General features: G+C 44.8%; 8 protein-coding genes across 8 annotated transcripts; 6 read left to right on the plus strand and 2 right to left on the minus strand. All coding sequences in view use genetic code 12, as the record gives it.

Annotated features, from left to right (window-relative positions):
* Window positions 1-800: 800 nt before the first annotated feature.
* Window positions 801-2,582, plus strand: FOB63_000217 (uncharacterized protein; the record flags this gene model as incomplete). Its single annotated transcript, XM_002619005.2, has 1 exon — window positions 801-2,582. The coding sequence occupies one exon, from the start codon at window positions 801-803 to the stop codon at window positions 2,580-2,582; it is 1,782 nt and encodes a 593-aa protein (XP_002619051.2).
* Window positions 2,583-2,932: 350 nt separating this feature from the next.
* FOB63_000218 (protein serine/threonine phosphatase) lies at window positions 2,933-5,266 on the plus strand (the record flags this gene model as incomplete). Its single annotated transcript, XM_002619006.2, has 1 exon — window positions 2,933-5,266. The coding sequence occupies one exon, from the start codon at window positions 2,933-2,935 to the stop codon at window positions 5,264-5,266; it is 2,334 nt and encodes a 777-aa protein (XP_002619052.2).
* A 349-nt stretch (window positions 5,267-5,615) lies between these two features.
* FOB63_000219 (uncharacterized protein) lies at window positions 5,616-6,920 on the plus strand (the record flags this gene model as incomplete). Its single annotated transcript, XM_002619007.2, has 1 exon — window positions 5,616-6,920. The coding sequence occupies one exon, from the start codon at window positions 5,616-5,618 to the stop codon at window positions 6,918-6,920; it is 1,305 nt and encodes a 434-aa protein (XP_002619053.2).
* Window positions 6,921-7,482: 562 nt separating this feature from the next.
* On the plus strand, window positions 7,483-8,904 carry FOB63_000220 (E3 ubiquitin-protein ligase; the record flags this gene model as incomplete). Its single annotated transcript, XM_002619008.2, has 1 exon — window positions 7,483-8,904. One exon carries the CDS (start codon window positions 7,483-7,485, stop codon window positions 8,902-8,904), a length of 1,422 nt encoding a protein of 473 aa, XP_002619054.2.
* Window positions 8,905-9,154: 250 nt separating this feature from the next.
* FOB63_000221 (phosphoribomutase) lies at window positions 9,155-10,999 on the plus strand (the record flags this gene model as incomplete). Its single annotated transcript, XM_002619009.2, has 1 exon — window positions 9,155-10,999. The coding sequence occupies one exon, from the start codon at window positions 9,155-9,157 to the stop codon at window positions 10,997-10,999; it is 1,845 nt and encodes a 614-aa protein (XP_002619055.2).
* A 511-nt stretch (window positions 11,000-11,510) lies between these two features.
* On the plus strand, window positions 11,511-13,060 carry VAN1 (Van1p; the record flags this gene model as incomplete). Its single annotated transcript, XM_002619010.2, has 2 exons — window positions 11,511-11,548; window positions 11,674-13,060. The coding sequence occupies 2 exons, from the start codon at window positions 11,511-11,513 to the stop codon at window positions 13,058-13,060; spliced, it is 1,425 nt and encodes a 474-aa protein (XP_002619056.2).
* A 926-nt stretch (window positions 13,061-13,986) lies between these two features.
* Window positions 13,987-14,886, minus strand: FOB63_000223 (uncharacterized protein; the record flags this gene model as incomplete). The annotated part of the gene is made up of 1 exon (XM_002619011.2): window positions 13,987-14,886. The coding sequence occupies one exon, from the start codon at window positions 14,884-14,886 to the stop codon at window positions 13,987-13,989; it is 900 nt and encodes a 299-aa protein (XP_002619057.2).
* Window positions 14,887-15,104: 218 nt separating this feature from the next.
* FOB63_000224 (acetyltransferase) lies at window positions 15,105-15,794 on the minus strand (the record flags this gene model as incomplete). The annotated part of the gene is made up of 1 exon (XM_002619012.2): window positions 15,105-15,794. One exon carries the CDS (start codon window positions 15,792-15,794, stop codon window positions 15,105-15,107), a length of 690 nt encoding a protein of 229 aa, XP_002619058.2.
* Between the last annotated feature and the right edge of the window lie 394 nt (window positions 15,795-16,188).

The following is a 16,188-nucleotide window of genomic DNA, read 5'->3' on the forward strand; positions in this document are numbered from 1 at the left end:
CAACCGTTGAGCAATATCTAAACAGGTGTAGGTAGGGATCATTGCATTCCCAGCTGCAATTTTTACTGAACTCGAATGGAAGAGGAGAGTTGACTTCGAATAAGTTACAAGGTTCTTGCAAACATTGTTGATTTATTACCTAGCCTTATCTCATGAACCTGATTTTCACTTCCATAATGTGATATTTAGCTTGCAAATTTCATGAGCCGTCTTTATTGCTTGATCTTCTTCATACCAGGAGACAGTAAGAAATCATTTGACCGCAAGATCAACTTATTGAATACACTCTTAGTTTAACATCAATCATTATGGTGGTCATGTTACCTTCGAGAGATAAAGATTTGTAACAAGATGATGATCCACTCTTTATTAAAAGCATGAGCCATGGTCACCTTCAACGTTGAACTTATAACATGTAAATCAGGCTACTTTGAATTCGCCCACACGAGTAAATTGGGAAGTTAAAGCGCTAAAAAATGCTTTGGGGTGAATACTAGCCATTGTTAGGTTTTTCGTCATTTTAAGTTATCATGGTTTCGCATCACATACATAACAGAGAATTTCTCATTTACTTAGATGTGCAGCATAAAAAGATTTAGATTCATCTTGCATAAACGTTGACGTTATGCATTACTTATTGAGCTCGCAATGGAGCTAAAAAAGCTCTTGGACCAACCTGGTTATACACCCGTACATCCCGCACATCAACAGTAGCACACAAACTACCATACTAACAAACGTTCTTCTGTTCGCCAGTAAAAAGCCCAGCTAACAAGAGAAACTTCAGCTTCTTGCAAGCCATGGAAAGTGATAAGCCAAATATTGCTCATCGCACGCGCAATGCGTCGCGCAAAGATACGGTGGAAAAACCAGCGCCTAAGCCAGAAAAGCGTCGGCGAAAACCAGACTACATTCCTCCCCTTTCTCGTCGTTTGGGTCCATATGCCAACCTCGTCAAGCCTCCTGTGTCGTCGCTCGAGGTTTCAGGTCCTATTGATCTTGCTTTCAAGAAAATCACAGGGCTTCTTGTGAAGAATACAGCTCCTGATTTCAGTAGCGAGTTTCTTTGTGGCGTTTCCAACTTGGCATCAGAGTATATGTGTCACCTTTTCACACTGCTCCACGAGCTCACAGAAGTACAGCGACATCTGCGGCCTGGTGTCGCCGATCTCCAAATGTGTTTAGACCAACACTATTTGACTCCCACTGATCTTTACCAACAATACGAACGAACGCTACAGTTTCCCAAAGAGTTGCGCCCAACAATTGCCATGCTCAAAGCACAAGTGGAAAAGCTGCAGAGCGAGTTCTATGCTGAAAATTACACCCTAGACAAAGATGACCCATCACTTGTGTTCCACGCCAATGAACAGTATGAGATTGCTGCCCTTGTCCCAAGGCAATCGAAAAAAAGGAACTATATCCCCGATTATTTGCCAGACTTGCCTCCCGATTATACTTATCAAGATACGGGCCATTATATGAGCACACTTACAGACCTTAAGCAAATCAAACTCAAGTTGGTGGAAGAGTCGCGGCTTAACGAGGCGTCACTTTACAAGTTGATTGATAACGAGAACCCATTGCGTGATATTGATAAAGACATCCTGATGCTGAGTTATTCCGACCTTGAATCTGACGATGATGGAATCATGAGTGATGTCGGAGCACGCAGCATTTCCGACGTCGAATCACCTGCGGAAGTAACAGATAAACCAGAACAAAGGTCAGAAGAAAAATTAGATGAAAGATCGCAAGAAAAGAAAGAAGAAAAGGCAGAAAATATTCTGGAAAAGAAGGCCGAAAAGAGCGAAGAAAACATCGAAGCTAAACAAAACGAGCCACAAGAAGCTTTGTCCCTTGATACTCCTCAACCCGTGGTTCATAAGGACAAGAAATTTGACTTTGTGGGCTATGCGCAGAAATGTCGACTTGCAACTGAAAGAAAAGCCAAGGAACTCGAACTTCGGCGTCAAAAACGACAGAAAGATATTTTCCTTAGAGCAGAAAAACTGTTTTCGTGTTATGCTGAAGGACCGCCATCTCTTAGCGAGCGAGAGTATTTTAAGAAGGTGCTTGACGGAGGATTCAAGAAGGTGATTCGGGCTACACGCATTGCAGAGCGGAAGAAAAAGGAAAAGATTGCCGAACTTCTTGCACGCAAGGCCCAGGCAGAACAGGAGCTCGAAAAAGACAATGCATTCGAGTTTGGTTTTGCTTTCAATCATGCATCTAATCTTTCAGACAGCGAAGAAGAAGACATGCCAATTGAATTTGACTTTGGCGACGAGAAGGATGAGGTTATTTCTGAGAAACCATCACCTGGACAATTGGCAGGCAAGGCGCCGCCAAATAATATAAGCGATAATAATGTCCAAGATGATGAAGAACGCGGTGATATACACGAAACTGCAGAATCGAACCACACAGATGACGTGGACGATATGAGCAAAAAGATGAACGACGAGCTAGACTCTGTGCTTAATGCAGCTGAAGAATCTACGGCTGGAATGCATCTGAACTGGCAGATGGCACTTGGAGCAGATGCAGATTCGGACGAAGACGAGTTAGAAGACTTATAAATAATGAATGACGACCAAGCACGCGGTAGTAAGAATGTAACGAAAGAGAGTAAATAGGAAAAGATTGGGAGGCAAGTAAAATTTTCAACCCAAGGAAATCATTGAACAGAATCACTATCACGTACTAACCAGACTTTACACCCGTACACCTCAGCATTTTCGTACGTAAACACAAGCGTTTCTTACCCATAAAGGACTCTTTTGCTATCGGACGCCATTATTACTTGAAAAAGCCGTTTCGTCAGTGAAAATTACTAGCACAGCAAAGCTCCCTTCATAGTTTCCTGGCAACCGGCATTTTTCACCTTTGGCCTTCGCCCCTTTCCAAACTTTTCTCTATCCGCTTAACTATGACCGTGATATATCTACCCCCATCGGCACCTTTTCCCGTCACGGTAACCGCCGTATTATGTCGTGTCGGTGACACAATTCAGCGACACGCCCCTGTCATAAAATACAAGTACTGGGATTATCAGGATGACCCAAATTCTAAGGACGACCCACCGCCAAAAATACGCGTGGAGAGAATAGGAACATTCGAGTCCCCCATTGAGGGAGAAGTCACTGAATTGTCCATCGCCGTAAATGATGAGGTTGCCCATTGTGAAGTGGAGCTATGCCAAATTGAGGAGCCCTGCTCACACACTGTTCAATATGGTGGGCTCTGCGCACTTTGCGGAAAAGCGGTAGAAGACGAGAAAGACTACACGGGCTACAATTACGAAGACAGGGCAACCATTGCGATGTCGCACGATAACACCGGTCTTCGGATCTCGTTGGACGAGGCAACGAAAATCGAACAAAGCTCCACTGAACGTTTGGCTGCTGACAAGAAACTTATCTTGGTTGTGGATTTGGACCAGACAGTCATCCATGCGACCGTTGACCCTACGGTAGGCGAGTGGCAGCGAGACCCACAAAATCCAAACTATCCGTTTGTTAAAGACGTGCAACTTTTCAGCCTTGAGGAGGAGCCCATAGTTCCACCAGGTTGGGTTGGCCCGCGTCCACCGCCAACAAAATGCTGGTATTATGTGAAGTTGAGACCCGGACTCAAGGAATTCTTGGCCGAAGTGTCGAAACTTTACGAGCTCCATATCTATACCATGGCTACTCGAAATTATGCACTTGCGATTGCTTCTATAATAGATCCAGATGGAAAATACTTTGGCGATCGCATTTTGAGTAGAGATGAAAGCGGGCTGCTCACACACAAAAATTTGAGGCGTCTCTTCCCCGTCGACCAGTCCATGGTGGTTATCATTGATGACAGAGGTGACGTGTGGCAATGGGAAGCGAATTTGATTAAGGTGGTGCCATATGATTTTTTCGTTGGTATTGGAGACATCAATCTGAGTTTCCTACCCAAGAAAAATGGCCAGCTTGTGGGCCCGACGAAAAAACGTAAAACGATTGCAAGATTGGAAGCTATGGAAGAAGCGGAAGAATCGGAGAACGAGTTACGAGAAGAGTCTGCTACTCCTGATAGAGCTGATTCTGAACGAAGCGACGATGCTCCTGAGTCTGATGCTCCAGATTCGGATTCTGAGGGCTCGTCTCCAGTGGAAAGAATTCTTGAAATGGGAGGCGGCGAAAACAACCACGAACTTTTAATTGAGCAACGCATTACTCGAAGTCAATCGATAGAGCAGCAGCAACACGAAAGACCATTGGCCAAGCTCCAGCATAATTTGGATAAAATCATTCATGACCATGAAACTCCAGCCCCTGAATCTGATGGGAAGGAAGAAGAAGAAGATAATCTTTTATATGATGACGATAGCGAGCTCTCTACTTTACAAACAGCATTGGAAAAAATTCATCAAGAGTACTACAAGCTCTACGCGAAATACAAGCTGAACCCTGGCCTTCCTCGACCAGACTTGGCCACTATCATTCCACGTTTGAAATCGCCGTGTCTTTCTGGTGTTGTTGTTTTATTTTCAGGAATTCTTCCTTTAGGAATGAATATCGATAATGCTGATATAGTGATCTGGTGCCGTCAATTCGGAGTGAAAGTGGTGAATGAGGTTTATCCCGACGTGACGCATGTTGTTTGTCGAGATCCCGAGTCCTCGCTCATGAAACCGGGACTCACACTCAAAGTACGTGTGGCCAAGAAAGTTCTTCCTGACTGCAAAATCGTGAACCCTGATTGGCTTTTTGCTTGTTTGAGCCTGTGGGGAAAAGTTGATGAAAAGGAGTATTTGATCAATGTTCCACTGCAAGACTGGTATGTTTCGGAGCTGGACTTGGAAAAGTACATGAATTCACTTGAGACACTGAAACGGTCAGAGCAAACCCCTGCGTTGGAGATGTCTAGCCGTGGGCGCGAGGGTTCACTTTCGTCGATCGAGGAGTATGATTTCAACACCGCTAGTGCAGAAGTGGACGATTTCTTGGCAGGAATCAGTGATGACGACGACGATGATGACGAAGGAAATGATGATGATGATGACGACGAAGCAGACATGAACGGAGATGCAGAGCTCGAGGAGGAGAAAGCGTCTTCAGGAGGCAAAAGTACATTTCTACAGAGTCTTTACGCTGCTCCATCGCGCAAAAGAAAAACGCTCGATGATGAGAGCGATGAGGAGATAGAGAGCAAGAAAAAGCCAAAAGAAGACAACTTCGATGAGCTCGAACAGGAGCTCTTGGACGAATTGAATGAGCTTGAGGAGTAGAAAACTGGGCTGGTGGGGTTAGTCGTTCCCATGTGCTACAACCAAATCATCCGTGTGCAGTATTAGGTTGTGCTTTGTCTTATTCCTCTGTTCCAGATTGTTTTTCAATCATGTATGTGCTATTTTCTCTTCGAAAACCAGGGGACCATACGCCACAGGGCCAAGAGGAGAGTGTAACTACGCCGGAAATAACGGAGCATAGCGTGGCTAATCGGTCATTCTCAGATCCAAAAATAACACGCTCAGCCGCGTAGCCAGCATGTGTAAAGTATACAGGAGTGCTTACTCTGTGTAGAAGAGCCAGCAATAAAAGCTTTGCCAATTCACCATTATAGTTATCGGTCCAGCCATGTTTTTTCGCCTGGTGTCCCTTCTATTGACGTTAGCCGTCGCCGTTCTTTCGGCATGGTCGCTAGTGGGCTCCTACAAGAACAAAAGTTATCTTACAGACAATTATTTGATCACCGTTCAGCTTTCCAATGTCAATGTATCTGCGCTCATCTCGGAAGCCAATGCGAAGAGGGATCTTCCGGAAGACTTTGATCTTTCGTCCAGACAGATTCCCAAACCGGACAGAAGCCTTCCTTTGGATCAACGGGATCTAGACTCGGTCACTGCCGAATTAGGCAATCTTTTTGGATCTGCAACTTCAGACGTGGCTTCACTTGTGGCACAAGCTACTAACTCCGGATCCGTGCCTACCAATGTGGCTTCGCTCGTCAACCAGGCTACAAAATCCGGGTCTTTACCTACTGGCGACATCTTGTCCCAGATACAGAGTATTGTATCGACTGCGTCGATTCCAGACTCTGTGGCTACACTTGCGGCGGGTTTAGCAGGCGCAGACTCAATCTCTGCCCTTGTGAAAAACTTGAATGCCCTGGACCTTGGTCTTGCAGACATGTACTCCATCGGATATTGGGGTTACTGTCGCGGCACCATTGAAGGCAAAAATAAATTTGTTGGTGACTTGGGAAAGGTAGGGAAGCCATTCAGCAATAAAAACGTTGACTACACTTATTGCTCACCGCCCAAGGCTGGGTATAAGTTTGATCCGCTTGGATTGTTGCGCCGTGAAATTGTTAACCACATCAAAGACGAGGCAGATGGGGTTCTGTCTGCTCTAGCTCCGATCACGGATGCTTTGTCTGCCCAGCTTCTCGCAATCGCTGGCTCCATCACGTATGAGGATTTAGGATTTCCTGGCGACTTGAAGAAGAACCTTGATTTGTTACACCGCGTCACAGTGGCATCATTTGCGTTGATCTTGTTGGGGACCATTTTAGCAGTCATATCCTTTGTTTTCCAGCTCACGGGGCTCTGTTGCTCTCCAAAAAATATGTGCCTCTCTGTCATGAACTATGCCTTCATGATATTGATGTTTATAGTGGTCCTAGTGGGCTCAGCCTTGAGCACTGGCGGTTATATTTATGCTCGGAAGGAAGTGAACGACAATATTGACCAGTTCGGGGCCAAGTCTTTTCTTTCGGTGCAATACTATGCGCTTCTGTGGTCTGCCGTGGCGGCAGGCTTACTTTTGGTGATTTTCATGACCTTGGGGTACTGTTGTGGCTGTTTCCACTCGAGCCCACGCTATAACCGTGTGAATCCCGAACCTCAGATGCTCTATGATCACAAGCCATATGGCCAGTAAGGATTATGGTCACTGCGGGTCAGTGAGACATTTTGGGATTAGCATAGAGATTGCTCAATATATATTCCGTTGGTACACAGTCAGCGTTCAGCATTTGGATTGTCATAGCAATACACAGACTCTCTGGGTCCATATTTATTTGAAAACTCTATCATCATATACTTAGAGATAAGGCATGAACTTTGACTGATGTTACTGTGAGTAACGTTGCACTCTTATATGGTGTAATGGGTTGCATCTCAGAAGAACCACAGTGTGATAGAGAAACAAGTTATCCTAGAAAGTAAAGAAAAGTAATCCAGCGACATAAGAAAGCAAATATATATGGCCCTTCCCACCAAAGTTTCGTGATTGTCTATATTCTAAAGACAAATGGCCTGTTCGACGTAAATTCATGATGGGAAAGTTGTGAATGCTTTGTAATATATGAGCGACATGATATTTTTATAAAGAGGCTAAGGAGGTAATACAGAAGAATTTATGGCCATGGTTGATAGTACTGTACTATGCCGATGGTGCTACTATAGATACTACACAGTCGCGCATCTCAAAGTTTCTATCCATGCTCTGTTCACTTTCGGGCGAAACGCCCAAAGAGCCTGTGGTTTCGCCAAAAAGTGGGGCGATCTTCGAGCGTCGCCTCATCGAGTCTTACTTAGCTTCTACAGGGAAAGATCCTGTGTCGGATGAGCCACTATCGGTGCAAGAGTTGGTGCCGATAAAAACTCAAGTTCCAGAAGTCACGCCGCCACGCCCACCGACTTTCAATTCGATTCCAACAATGTTGGCGGCTTTCCAGAATGAGTGGGATGCGCTAGCTTTGGAAACTTACACTTTGCGCAAACAGCTCCACACTGCTCGAGAGGAACTCAGTTTGGCGTTATATCAATACGACGCTGCAGTTCGCGTAGCAGCGAAAGCAATTCGGGAACGTGATGAAGCCCGCCTGGCTCTTACAGAGTTGTCGGCCGCATTCGGTGCTCAAGAAAAACAAGCAGGCGGAAGCGAGAAAATTCCGGTTCAGGCGTTGAACGCTGCTAGGGATCGTCTTTTTGCCGAACACAAGAACCAGAAAGTGACCCTTGGTGTGTCATCATCGTCAAAAGTCCAATTCTCTGCTTCTACCGAAGACCTCGATATAGACAATGTCACTTTCCTCTCTGCGGAGCCAGTGACTCAAAGAACCATAGTGGCTTCTACACAACAGTGTCATGTACTCCCTGACGGCAAGAAAGTGACACTTCCAGATATTTCAGAAACGTTTTTCTTATCGAAGAGCGAAGAAAAACTACCTTTCCTTGTGTCTGGCCGGTCGTTGGTAGAAATCGATTCTGGTTCAGAAAATGCCTTGGGTGTATCTGCAAAACAAATTGTACCTCATCCAACTGAACCTCTCTTTTGTGTTTTGACGGACAAGGGCGAGTGGGCTCTTTGTGATAGAGATAATATTCTTTACAAGTCCGAGAATGTTCCTTCTACTGCTATAGATCTTCATGTGGATGGAGTTTTACTAGGAGTGGGAACCGCTTCCGAAGTTTTGATCTTCGACCTCACTTCTACAGAGCAGGTTGCTGCTATATCTACCAAGCACGCTCATGTGAACAAAATCCAATTTGCATTAAATGGGTATTGGCTTGTGGTAGGGTCGTCCACCGAGGATAAGAGTGCCGTGCAAATATTTGACTTGCGTAAAAATTCTTTGGTGCATGAGATTGACTTTGATGCTGCATCAGATTTTGTCTTGGACCCATCATGTCTGGTTTTGACCACATACTCCAATCTCCAATTAGTGGCACATTTGTATGTGAAGAAGGGTAAGAAATGGTATGATGCCGTATCGACTTTATCCGTGCAACCTTTGCATGCCTTGACTTTGAACTCGACTGCTGCCACTGTTCAGGAAACAAACACAATAGAAATTATTGGCTTGGGAGAAAAGCACTTATGCCGCTACACTTTATCTCTCTCACAAGAATCTGTATAATAAAAGACGATGGAAGATTAAGATACTTGATGTTCCACAAGTAGTAATATAACGAAATTTAGAAGACATTGTTTTGTAATGGAGACAGGTGGCATATACCCACATAAACGGCTTTTTTGGGGCTTTTCATCAGTATGTGCTAACGTATCTACTAACAAATGTCAACGCGAACATGGTCTCCACCTAAATAATATTCGCACTGCAACGCAATCATTGCACACATTTATAATTTGTTCATTTAACTATCCAAATGATAAGCCACGAGAAAATAGATACATTGGTACGCGAATGGGCCAGTGTTGATCCTAATCCCGATTCTCGACTTGAGATTTTGTCGCTCCAGAAAGATCAAAAGTACGATGTTTTACGCAAGAAACTCTATCCTCGCATAGCTTTTGGCACTGCGGGGCTTCGTTCGTCGATGGAATCAGGTTTTGCTCATATGAATGATGTAACCATTTTACAGGCAGCACAAGGTTTGGTAGAGCACATTGTGTCGCATGGAGGCTCTTCCATTGTGATTGGATATGACCATCGGCACCACTCACAAAGATTTGCCGAAATCACCGCTAGTGTAGCGCTTTTCCGGGGACTTCGGGTTTTTTACTTGGGCTCCGCTTCCAACTTGTCTGATGAAAGCTTAGGAAGCTCGGATGCGGGAAAATCAGGGAACGTAGATCGTCTGTACGTTCATACACCGATGGTTCCGTTTGGAATTAACTTCTACAAGGCATCGGCCGGTGTGATGGTTACGGCATCACATAACCCGGCCAAAGATAACGGCTACAAGGTTTATTATGGTAACGGCTGCCAGATTATTCCACCCCAGGATAAAGAAATTGCTCAGTGCATAGATGAGAATCTTCAGCCTTGGTCAGATCAAGTATGGCGAGTACAAGAAAATATTGAGGCGGGAATGAAAACTGGAAAATTGGTTTTGGTAAAGAAGGAGTTGTCTGCCCACTATGTGGAACAAGTGGCAAAAAAATTAGTACGGGAAAAGACCATTTCCTACAAATTTGTCTACACCCCGATGCATGGTGTGGGATTGGAGATATTTCGCCAAGTTTGCAATATTTTCAATGCTGAATGTGAAACTGTGCCAGAACAGGAACACCCGGATCCAGATTTCCCCACGGTACGCTTCCCCAACCCAGAAGAGGCGGGTGCGCTTGATTTAGCGATTGAACATGCCAAAAAAGTTGGTGCAAAATTGGTAGTTGCCAGTGATCCAGACGCAGACCGCTTCAGCGTTGCCGTAGAGAAAAATGGCAAATGGCGTCAGCTTACTGGGAATGAGATCGGTATTTTGTTTGCCGTGTATGTTGTGGAAGAGCTCACGCCCGAGACACAATTGGCTAAAACAGTTCTTTTGAATTCCACTGTATCTTCTCAACTTTTGCGCTCCTTGGCAGAGAAAGCTGGATGCTTATTTCAAGATACCTTGACTGGATTCAAATGGATTGGAAATAAGGCCCTCGACTTGAAAGCACAAGGATACTTTGTTCCCTTTGGCTATGAGGAGGCGATTGGATACATGTTTCCGCTTGTGAATGATAAGGATGGCATCTCCGCTGCAGCCATGTGGCTCCAACTATATGAGAAGTGGTTTTCCTCTGGCAAAACTGATGCGATAGACAAACTTGAGCAAATTTACGCCCGTTACGGCTATTTCAAAGAGTGCAATGGCTACTACAAAGTGGATGACGTGGAAAAGACCTCGTACATTTTTGATAAAATCATTCGGAGCTCCTACGGCACGGACAGACACTACCCCGAGTTTTTAGGCGACTTCAAAGTGGCTGAGTGGAGAGACTTGACCATTGGGTACGAATCTTCCACTAAGGACAATGTGCCTCTTTTGCCCACCGACCCCAGCTCCCAGATGATAACAGGTGTTTTGGAGAAAGCCAGTTCAGGCAAAGTGCGTTTTACTTGTCGAGGCTCGGGCACAGAGCCGAAGCTCAAGGTGTATATAGAGGGCACGTCAGAAAGAAGTGAAGAAGAAGCTCAAACACTAGCAAAAGAGTGCTGGACCACCTTGCGAGAACTGTGGTTCCGACCAAAAGACAATGGGCTTCTTGAAGTCGTGTGAGAAGGCCATATAGTCAATTTTTATGCCACAATACAAATACCATAATGCATACACATACAATTGGCGCGTTTATGTATTTCTAGCGCTAGTGTGTTTTTCGACGGCTTATTTTTTTTTTGACTTGATGCTACATTTAACAAGACATGCGCAGTCAAATTGTGTAGCGGCGAAACTGCGCGATAATTAGAACTAAGATAAGCCAGTACAATGTTTACCCACAAATTGCAAACTTTAAAAGCGATTTTCAAAGCATTTTAAAACACTGATTGCAATTCATTTGCTGTTGAATGGATTCGGCCCGGAAATAATATAAAAGCGCCAGGGCATATTTATCCAATTCGCATAACACGTTTCTGCGATTTCAAGTTTTTTTTTTTCTTTAAGCGTCGCAACTAGATGAAAAGAACACACTGCCGGAGTTTGTGTGCAGGCCGCGGTCCCTGATCGTTTCTGCCAGCTTTTTTTTTTTGGTTCACGCTTTTCTTGTTGCACGAAACTCGGCGGTTCAAACATGGCTGTGCTCAAACGAAACAAGTTGGAGTTGCCTGTGTATGTTTTTCTTTTGCAGATTGAAGGCTCTACGGTGCGGATCGGCCAAATCTGGTCCTGTGACAGAAGATCAATACCAGATCCCGCTGCGGACTTCTCATGTACATCATTTTACTAACCTCCAGCCACAACAGCAGGTTCCATCCCCGAAGACCAGGAAAAGGTCTCACACGCGCCTTGTGGGCTGCATGTGTCTTTCTACTATTTTTGTGGGTCATTTTAAGACGCTCCAACTCGCATGAAGCGTCTTTCCCAGCGACAGACGCTGTACTTCAACAAGTGGAGGCGGAAGAGAAAAGCCACCAGCTATATACAGCCACCAAAGACGGCATCACAGAAGAAAATTTGGATCTACTCTCCGAGGAGGAACGAGACAAATTGTACCGCGATACGGTGGAATTCTACGATCTCAACGAATATGACGGAGAGCCCGATGGTGAGAAAATTGGCGACGCCAAGGGCGATGTGGTTTTGTTTTTGATGCCGCTCCGGAATGCGGAGCATGTAATGCCCATGGCTTTCCAAAACATCATGAACTTAACGTACGACCATCTGTTGATTGATATTGCATTCTTGGTGTCGGACTGTCTGCCAGGGGACACGACGTTGCAGACGTTGTTCGAGTATCTGATTTTGTTGCAAAACGGCACATTGGCTGACCATTTGTTAGCCGAGGAAGAACGCAAAAGAAACGCAAACGTGCGGGCCACCAGCGACTTGTACAAATTGTACATGGACCACGATTACATGGAGAACGTGCGCAAGGCATACGACCCCTCGTCCCAACACGCGGGATACAAAACTCCTTTCCGTTCTGTGTCCATCTACGTCAAGGATTTCGGCCAGGTGATTGGACAGGGCTTCAGCGACCGGCACGCAGTGAAAGTTCAGGGAATCCGACGCAAATTGATGGGCCGTGCGCGTAACTGGTTGACGGCCAGTGCTTTGAAGCCGCATCATTCGTGGGTCTACTGGAGAGACGTGGATATAGAAATGTGCCCAGGCACTGTGATCCAGGACATGATGAAGTTCAACTACGATGTGATGGTGCCCAACATTTGGCGGCCTTTACCCACATTTTTGGGCTCGGAGCAAGCGTATGATTTGAATTCATGGGTGGAGTCTGACTCCGCTTTGGACTTGGCCAAAACTTTGGACGAGGACGATGTGATTGTCGAAGGATACGCCGAGTACCCTACCTACAGAGTGCATTTGGGATACATCCGTGGCATGAGCGACAATCCGGACGAGATCTTGGACCTCGATGGTGTGGGTGGAGTTTCTATCTTGGCCAAGGCAAAGATCTTTCGCCAGGGCGTTCACTTCCCGGCATTCACGTTCCGCAACCACGCTGAGACGGAGGCGTTTGGAAAAATGGCGCGGGCCATGGGCTTCCGCGTGGGAGGCTTGCCCAACTACACCATCTGGCATATTTACGAGCCCAGCGAAGACGATTTGAAGAAAATTGCGGGCATGGAGCGGAAAAAGAGACGACAACGAAACTCTCGTTAGAACTTTTTTATGCATTACCAGTAGGTATTTATTAATCCACAACTAGAAAAGAGGAAAAATGCGAATACTCAGTGAAGGGTAAAGCTGGCCAAGTAGCTGAGAAAAACTGTTCCCAGGTTTCTTTGTCAAACGATTTTTGTCGGTCGCAACACAGAAAATCTCATGTTTGATGTTGATGCATTACCATTGTTTCGAACTTATAATAGATGCCGTGTACTATTTTTGTTCTTCCCGCATAATATTTTGTGACGAAAATATTCACTTCATTTCATATCTGAATTACACAAGCTGACAATAATTTTTCAACAATCGAAATAGGCAAAATTTCCGATCGTAAGATATGGCGTCATATCCATATTTTTAGGTAGTGAATTACGACTCGTACAGAAATAAAAGAAAAAATAACATTAATCAGTAGGAAGGCAGGTGTTTTAATCCATGTGGAGCGTAAGCACCACTCAGAGATTGTTCACATCCGTTTTGATCATCATTAATGTTGTTCGCCGAAGGAATCGAACCTCCGCATGCCGGATCGCGCATTGCGCGTCCCGACTGGGCCACAGCAAATGAAATAACAACATTTTTTTTTCTCAGCGAGTATGAGCAACCTGTAGTGTTAAAATCATAAGATTGACCTCATGAAGAAATGAATGTGAAGATATGAGGTGCTTTTAGCTGCGTCTGTGTTTGTGGCTGTTCGGGTTACTATGTTGTTTTCGTTACTATAAGGATGTTATCGTTTACGTGTACTGGAGAAGACATGATTGCACAACTCACTGGATATATTTGGTTATATTTACATTTTCATGGCTTGCACAGCAATAAATAATGGCACGGGTTGCACTCATTAAAGTTATGGGTAGCCTCGTAATTACTCGCACCTTTTAGTTCATTATGTATTCAGTGCTAGAAACCTGGGGTTACAATTATGTTATGACGGTAAGATATGCCAAAACGGTGTACATCAAAGCAACCGGATACATGGCCAAAAATACTCTTCCTGGTAAGACTCCCAGACAACGTAGACTCATTCCTGCGGCATAAATGCTCCAAGTTGTGAGAAAACACATAATGAGCAAACGCAACCATCTCCATTTGATTGCTAAAGTGTTCACCACGGCACCAACCACGACAGGAAACATGGAATATCCTGATGCACTGATGGCAGACAAGAAGGAGATTGTACCCCCTAAAAGTTGGATGTTCAAGCCACCAATTAAGTAAAACACCCAGATGAAAGAAAAAGTTCCCGAGAAGACCATATTGGTCTGCGAGTTGGGTGCCGCAAAACCCAAAGTGACCGAATAAGCCAAAGAGAAAATCAATGGGCCCCAAAGATCCCAGTCTAGAGCAGGAACCATGGCCAGGTTGTTGTTTTCCTCTTCGTCATCTTCTGGAACAGCCCTAGAAGCATTGATAATGGAGGCAGGTAAACGAATGCCGTTACTGGACGCCAAATCAATGAGACCAGCTTGATGCTTTTGTGCAAGTTGTTTAAGTTGCGCAGGCCAAATGACAATGGCTAGCCGCTTGCTAATCTGAAGCAAGTCTCGTTTCAATGTATGCCACACGGGTTCATCCAAAGTATCTCCACCCGAGTATTGTCGCTCGCTAACTTTGTTCGATTCGGGAAGCCCTGGTGTGATGAATGGGGTAAAAGCAGTGGATAAGTCCACCTTTGGAGTCCATGAAAAGCCACCTTGGTTATTTGTGGGCTGCGGCTGGTTTGTTACTCGGGGAACACTAGACGTTTGATTTGGGTTAGGAATGTCCTCGTCAGGAATTATAAATTCGTCTGCTGAAGGACCAGACTGCCAGTTGTCCATTGTAAAAGTGGGTGCGTTCTAATCTGACAGATCCGTGAGACTGGTATTCTAAGCATAGAAATGCGTTCCGATAAAGTACATGTGTGCAGTACCATTTTATGCATACCATTTGCAAGTGCTATAGTTGTATGTAATTACGTCTATTTGAGAAGATAATAAAAAGTTCCATGCAATAGATGCAGATGGACAAGGAAGATTGTGGTTATGGAACGCAAACTTCAACTGACTTCGGCGAAAACATCGTCTTTGTTGTCCTGTGGAGTCAACTCCTTGATCACACGAGCGGGCGAGCCAACGACAACAGTATTGGCCGGAACATTCTTAGTAACCACACTTCCAGCTCCAATGACAGCGCCGTCGCCAATCTGTACGCCTGGCAAAACCACAACGTTGCATCCTAACCATACGTTGTTGCCTATGGTGATTGGGTACGCATATTCGACGCCGCTGGCTCTTTTCAGAGGGTCTGTAGGATGAGTAGCAGTGGTGAAGGTGCAATTGGGTCCCACCAAGACGTTGTCTCCTATGGTGATCAATGTGCAGTCCAAAAACACCAAGTTGAAGTTGCCGTAGAAACCTTTGCCTATGCTGATGTTGCAGCCATAATCGACATAAAATGGGGGTTCCAAAACAATGTCGGGTTGGCAGCGGCCAAAAATGGTGGATAAGAAGTCAAAGCGGGCCTTTTGGTGCTTTTCAAAACTGAAGTCATAATCCTTCATACGAATCTGGTCATAGTCCGCGACAATTTCGTGAGCCAAGTTCCGCTTGAGCCAGAGCTCCTTCTTAAAGCAATCATAAGGAACCCCCAGTATCATTTTTTCATATTCTTCTCCTTTGGGGAGATTGCTGAGATGTTTGTATGCATAATCAACGAGTTCTTTGTTGATTTCCTTTGCGTCAGTCATGGAATAGAGAAAAAGAAGGAATATCTGGGGTATTTTTAATATTCCGCGCTCTCCACATGTGGTGGTACCATATCCAAATTTTGAATGACCAAAAGAGGAAATACACCCGAAATTATCAAGAAACAAGAAAAAAAATCTTTACGCGAAGCAATATATGTCGAGAGCTATTTTAGGTGAAGAAAATATAGATGCCAAATAGTATGCAAAGGATATGCAAACAGTGAAAAAAAAAAAAAATACTAGAGCAACAAGCTCTTCAATTGTAACCAAGCAGCTGCGACTATACGACATGGAGGGCTTTTTCTTGCTCAAAGCGAATCTTTAGGTTGACTTACTTTTAGGATTTTTTTCGCCCTCACATTTTGTTATAAGTTGATATATTGTGGAGAAAACT

Source organism: Clavispora lusitaniae (genome assembly GCF_014636115.1).
Source record: "Clavispora lusitaniae strain FDAARGOS_655 chromosome Unknown tig00000003_pilon, whole genome shotgun sequence".
Taxonomy (NCBI): Eukaryota; Fungi; Ascomycota; class Pichiomycetes; order Serinales; family Metschnikowiaceae; genus Clavispora; species Clavispora lusitaniae.